The following is a 6405-nucleotide window of genomic DNA, read 5'->3' as shown; positions in this document are numbered from 1 at the left end:
ATTGGATCTTTAGTTTTTGTTAAGTTTGGTGTATTTTGAGGAAATGGCCTTTGAATGATGAAAAAAGTTAGATTATCTTTTGAAAAACTCAATGGGATGAATAGATGCCTGAATGTAACGAAATACGACTCGAGGTACGTTCTGCGTGAGGGAACAAAAGAAAATGAACACACACAAAAAATCAATTTAGCTCGCTACATGGGCTTTGATATTCAAAATAAATGATTATTTCATGACAGACCAATTCTTTGGGATTTGTTCATTTTAAAAAAGCATGTTCAAAGCTGACAACTCATGTGATTATTAACAGTGCACCTTGCAGGGGGCAAAGATTATATTTCGGCACAAAGAAAGAGTTGATTTATTCACCATCTTTAGGTGTGGAAACCGGAAATGTATCTATATACAGTACAGACCAAAACACTTTTTTTTGTTTTTTCTTTGATTTCAAAACTGTTCCTGTGGTAGATTCTCACCGAAGCTGACGACATAAATTCTTCCAAATCGCCGCCTGTCGCTTTGATTACTGCTTTACACTTTTAACATTTGCTCAGTTAACTTCACAATGTCGTCACAGAAATGGTTTGGACTTCTCAAACATGTTGAAAACTAGACGACCTTATGAAGCTCATGGAGAAAATACCAAGAATAAAGGCCGGCAATTTTGAAAAATGTAGAATATAAACCATAATTGGAGTTATTTCACCTGTTTTTGTTTCCTTCATAATCCCATGTGTTCGTTCATAGTTTAACGCCTTCAATGAGAGAATCGTAGTGTGTTAATATTGTTGAAAATAAAGAAAAGCCAAGACATAAAAAGTGTGTCCAAACATTTAGCTTATATATATATATATATATATATATATAATTAATCCACAAAGAAAGTAAATCGACTGATCAAGTTTATGTGGAAATGTTTAATTTAACAAGAATTCTCAATCATCCAGAACAATACATCAACTAAAAATGGATTACACTAAATTGACATGACTTCACATTGTTTGAACTTTGCTTAAGTAGAAATGATTTCACGAGTGACTTGGAAAGGGCTGAGGAGCCAACAGCTCTAATTTGTGGCACAAATACTGTAAGACAAAAGCTCTTGTATAGAATTTGGGGCTTCAGAAGTTAGAAGACATGATGTAAACCATATATTTCATTCAGAGAACAAAAAGCGACGTTAACATGGTGGTCAGCAGAAGAATGCAGGCCGTGATGCTGCTGCTTCTGTTGCCGATGTTGCAAAGGTCTCCCTCACAGCACTCCGACCACATCGCATTGTCTAGCATTGAAGGAGGATTGACACAATAGCTCTTGGTGGCACATCCCTTGAATATACTTTCTGCCTCTGAAAAAGAAAAACATACCACGATATTTAGCACAATATCTACCACTGAAAAACATGTACAATAGACCAGGATGAATGAGAGTGCGTGTGAGTGCACAAGTGTGGGAACATGTGGAGTGGCTTGTTCATAAACATGCACTGTCCTTAATAAATAAACCAATGAATAAATAAACTGACTCAAAAGGAAAATGTCAAAGCATCTCAATCAAAAGAGCATGAGTGACATTCTGGCAACATTCTCTGAAAAAAATGTTAGCAAATCAAAGTAAATTTACAATTTAATGTAATTATTTTTTTAGTTCATTTGGTTTGTGTGTTGATCTGCCCTTTTACTATCTAGTGCTCTATATGCAGGAGGGAATAAGGTCTGTTTACTTGTTTCGATGAAACAGAAGGTCTCGTCTCCCGTACAGTCCATGGTTGCATTGCATTTTGGGTTTCCACCACATTGGTAACACTTGCTCCCATTGGGAGCCGGCTTGCGAGTTGCTGTAACACAGAATAAAATCAGGGTCACAACACATTTATTTTCCACCGCTTTCAAAGCATTTCAAGACACCACTGACACACAGGCATGGAAGCAGGGAATTGAACTTGAGCCTTATTTAAGGCTGCAACGATCCTATACTGATTGGAGCCGATATAGGAAAAATACGATATTATAGGGTATCAAATCCAAACATCCGAAACTGAAACTGTCACCTGTTTTAGCTCTCATTGTATTAAAACACACATTTCTAAAACAAAATTAAAGTGAATATGGACACGCTGCATCTCATTATGAAGATCAGAACCTGGACATTTCAATCGCTGAGTTAGTTAGTTAGTTCAGGCTAGCAACAGCATGCTAATGCTAGCGGCAGTATGCTAATGACATAGTCTGTTTGTAATGCACAAGTTGTAATGATCAGAGTTCTCTAGGCTGCATTATTGCAACTTCACACATTGAGTGCCTCGCTGTTTTGGGGATTTAACTGTTGAGTGCCAACAATCCAGACCATTGTCTATGATATTTGTAGCACCACAGTGTATTCTATGTTTTAGCTATGGCTCGTTTGAAAGGTGAGACTCTAAGCTTCTCCGTAGGTGAAAACAGATCAATTCTACGTGCTTCGGTTCCTGAGAAATCTAAGCTAAACAGAGGCTAGTTTTAGTCAAAATCACTGATTTTTTTTCTCAAGAAACTGAGATATTGCTTGTTTTATGAAACACGCATTTCTGATTAACTCCTCTCTCTCCTCTCTCCTCTCTGGACAGGCACAAACGTTATGGGAAGAGGCAAATGCATAAATATCGCAGTTTCAAGCCAATTTTCCAATATTGCCTGATTTGTGTCTATTGCCTTATTTAATCGTGTAAGTGCATGTGTTGTCGCTGGAAAAAAGGGAGAAAAAACGAACTCTCCATGCGCTCATCCAGCGGTCTCCGCACTGCTGCGTACGGAGCGCACAGGCCAAGGTCATATCTGGGACTTAAAACTAGCTATAGCAGGAAACAGTTATCGGTGCTGCAAGAGAGAGATTATGAGGTCTTTTATTATGGACTCCTCAAAAGCAGAGAATCGATCCTGTAGGATCGATATTTTCAAAGTGCGAGCCAAAGTGCGCACAGTCTCGCACTTTGGAGACGCCTCGGGATGAGCGGTAGGTGAACAGCGAACATACGTCTCGTGCCTCCTCAACACGGCGTCACCGTTGTGCACGGACTTCATAGATTTCGTAAAGATTAAAGACTTTAAAAGGACCTGGGATAGACTCATGGAGCCTTTTTAATGGACAGCGGCTGAGAACTGCAATTCGATGTAGAGGTAGAGCCATGGGAAACAATGTTGCAGGTAATGTGTATAACCATCAAAATGTTATCTATGTAAATGAACCCATTTGTAAACACCACACTGGTTTGCAAACTGCGTTCTGTGCAAAAGTGTACACCTGCTTCTCTAACGTACTCATTTCTTGTGCAGTTTCACTTCATATAGTGGTGATAGATAAGCCTACGACAGCGCTCCCTAAACGCAATCATTGCATTTTCCCGCCTCAAATTTTGCACATTGTGGCAAAATTGCCTTTGTTTGCATATTCATGAGGACACATGCACTAAATTTGCTCTGCGGCTTCTGCCGTTTTTTAGAAACACTAATATCCACTGTGCTTGCTTTTTGCTCCATTTTAGTACACTCTACCATGTGTATATGTGTGTCAAACGCTTAGTAAATGACCCCCCTCGTGGTTCTCGGATTGAAGACTTAAACAAGATGTTTCTCAGCCGTCCTTGGACCTATTTTAACCATTTAAAAACTCAGAGAAATGGTTAAATCATAACTGTTTCGATCTGTCCATGGGAAATCCGTCTGTTTGTCAAACGCGCTCTGGGGAGCGAGAGAGAAGTGTCGGCTCTACAGCTGTTCGCTGCGGAACACCACGCCCCCTCGGACAAAAAAAAAAGAAAAGTATATATGAAATGTCCAGATTGTGACTTTTCACAAGTTTTTGATCGTCATTTATTTAAGTTCTGTTCATCAGAGAGCTACCAAAACCACACAAAAGGTGTATTAGAGTTGTTTTGTAATATTTTTTTTATTTTTTTTAAACAATGGGTGGCACTCAATGGGTTAAGATTGTCTAAAACCGGAAGCAAAAAAGCTGCTTCTCTAATGTTAATATTCCATTTAAATATACAGACCAAACACAGTTCAACAGTCCAGGCTCTCCATTCAATTTCCCACTGATTTTATGGTAGTTCATGGGAAAGAAAAGAATGGAGAATTGATTTTCCAGAACTCAGAGCAAAGAGAGTAAGAGAAAGTAAATGTAAGTTATTTTCATCTAAACTAATCTTGGGAGTAAAAGCAGCTTCCTCAATCTGAGTTAGAAATGGTGAAAAAGGAATGTCACAAAGTCTTGTATTTTGTACCAGCTCTCAGTCACCACTGCATAAGTGAAGGCAGGACAAGGGGAGCACTTACGTTCGGGCGGCACCAGCTCAGAGTTGCACAGGTCCGTTGCACAGCACAGGGTCGTGTAAAACTGCTGAAAAACTCCAGCGTTGTATGACGCATCTTTACAAGTATCCGCCTTGATACATGATCGGTAGAGTGAATCTGTTATTCTAGTCTTGTTTACTGCAAAGCAAGAAAAACACCTTTGTTGAGTTGCAGGTGGAAAGAAAACGCTGCAGGCATTCTGTACAAGTTACCAACCGTCGTAGAAAATTGTTCTGAGGGCTCCACAGTTGGTAAACTCTGCTTCACATTGTATTTCCTTAGTCGGACACTCAGGATCATCATGAGTGCCACAGATTGACCTGTTGCATTTCAGGCTGTGGGCTGATAATCAAAAGTCTGGTTAGTCCATGAAGGAAGAGTACATTATACCAACACGTATTATGAAGAAACTTGATTCATGATCTTTCACAGCTGATTATTGTCATGCGCTCTTGTCGAAATAAAGACAACCATCATTTCCATCTTTGTACTCGCAGCACTCCCCTCCCTGAAAGCTTTTGCAGGACATTACAGTGTAACGGCTTCCTCAGTCAAGAATGCATACCCTACGCTACGTTATGCTTCAGCAGGTAATTGTTCTCTTCAACGTAACAACCTTAATATTCAAGTAAGTACTGATCCGGCTGTTATTTTCTGAACGTAATGGTTTATTGCTAAGTTTTATGCAATGAGAAAATAGAAGCAACGCACACCGGAAGTACTCTCAGAGGTGCAGATGTTAAGGAAAATCTTCATAAATCAAAAAACAGCATTGCGCACATGCCATGTCCAATTTTTAATCGGATGATAACGTTTCGGCATAGCCTTCATCAGATCATTCTTTTTTCATCTTTGAACCACATATATATATAAATATATATATATATATATATTTATATATAAACCTTTTAACCCCTGTTTTAACCAAGCACATTTTCTCCAGTTAAACTTTACCCAAATCTTAAAGCTTCTTGAAAACAGCATCAAACAAAAAACAAGACATAAATGAGGATGAAAATGCAGCAAAAATGCACAAGAAGAGCGACAAAACAGGTGACAAAAATGTTATGAAGAAGCAACAAAACAGGTGACAAAAATGTTGTGAAGAAACAACCAAAACAGACGACAATAGAGCGACAAAAACATGACAGAAAAGCACCAGAAATACAACAATGCAAGGAATAATGTTTGATCAGTTTTGTAGGTCTTAGCTTTCAAACGAGGTGTTACTCTAAGCTCCAGTCGAGAAGCTTTTAACTGAGCTGGAGACAATGCGCTCGGTTAAAGCGGGAGTTCAGAGGTTAAGATACTCCAAAATAAACTGAGGGGAGTATGACCATTTTACTTGATGCTGATTGGGGTATTATATAAAAATAAAAGTGAAAAATAAGCAAATAAAAGTTAGGTTTACAATAATGCAAAAAGGAATAGACACTGTTGCTTGAAAGAGATTAAAAGTATACATATATTGCAATGTCCTTCATCCAAATAGGAGCTGCTTACCTTGTGGAATAAAGACAATCCCACTGAGCAAAAAAACTAGATACATGTTGGAGGTGAGCTGTATACCTTCTGTACCTGGAGTGATCCCACCTGGTGCTTTTGTCAACCTGAGGCCACTCCCACTTGTCAAAAACTAAATGCACTACAACTTCTGAAGAGACATTTCCCAGCTCTACTTTGCAGTAACTACAAATGTCAGCTTACTAAACAGTATCTCCATCAGCAACTGTCTTTAGGACTACAGATGCAAACATAGAAGATTTATTTACCCGTAAGTTGGGCGGGAAAAAAAGACAGAAGCTAAAATAAGTAAAAGGGATAAAGGGATCAGTGTGAGGGTGAGTAGAGAGAAGCAATAACTCTGCAATCCTGGAATTTTAACTAGGCATGTACAGACAGTGTGCTGCTTATCATGTGCCTGAGGGAAGAGGTGTTCAAATGATGTTTCCTTGTGGCTGAAAACTTGCAACATGCTGTGTATGCTCTCAGTCGTCCAGACTTGTAGCAAAAGGTTTGATTAGGACTTTTTTCAGACGGGGTGTGTCTCTCATCCAAAAAAAAAGTTTTCATC

The 6405-nt window shown here is 38.9% G+C and overlaps 1 protein-coding gene across 1 annotated transcript; it reads right to left on the bottom strand.

Annotated features, from left to right (window-relative positions):
- Nucleotides 1–968: 968 nt before the first annotated feature.
- On the bottom strand, nucleotides 969–5904 carry LOC306963688 (uncharacterized protein). The gene is made up of 5 exons (XM_079557320.1): nucleotides 5835–5904; nucleotides 4548–4673; nucleotides 4314–4469; nucleotides 1724–1837; nucleotides 969–1348 (listed from the first exon to the last, which is right to left on the bottom strand). Exons 1-5 carry the CDS (start codon nucleotides 5878–5880, stop codon nucleotides 1161–1163), a joined length of 630 nt encoding a protein of 209 aa, XP_079413446.1. The 5' UTR covers nucleotides 5881–5904; the 3' UTR covers nucleotides 969–1160.
- Between the last annotated feature and the right edge of the window lie 501 nt (nucleotides 5905–6405).

The sequence above is a fragment of the Gobius niger genome, assembly GCF_951799975.1.
Source record: "Gobius niger genome assembly, chromosome: 5".
In the NCBI taxonomy this organism is placed as follows: Eukaryota; Metazoa; Chordata; class Actinopteri; order Gobiiformes; family Gobiidae; genus Gobius; species Gobius niger.
The sequence above is the reverse complement of the archived record's forward strand: the minus strand, read 5'-3'. Positions and strand labels throughout refer to the sequence as shown.

What these genes read in the sequence shown, in the direction of transcription:
- LOC306963688 (XM_079557320.1), bottom strand. Translation starts at nt 5,880, where the DNA reads ATGTATCTAGTTTTTTTGCTCAGTGGGATTGTCTTTATTCCACAAG. An exon ending in GATTGTCTTTATTCCACAAG is followed by an intron (nt 4,674 to 5,834) that starts GTAAGCAGCTCC and finishes TTTGATTATCAG; the next exon opens with CCCACAGCCTGAAATGCAAC. An exon ending in TGAGCTGGTGCCGCCCGAAC is followed by an intron (nt 1,838 to 4,313) that starts GTAAGTGCTCCC and finishes TCTGTGTTACAG; the next exon opens with CAACTCGCAAGCCGGCTCCC.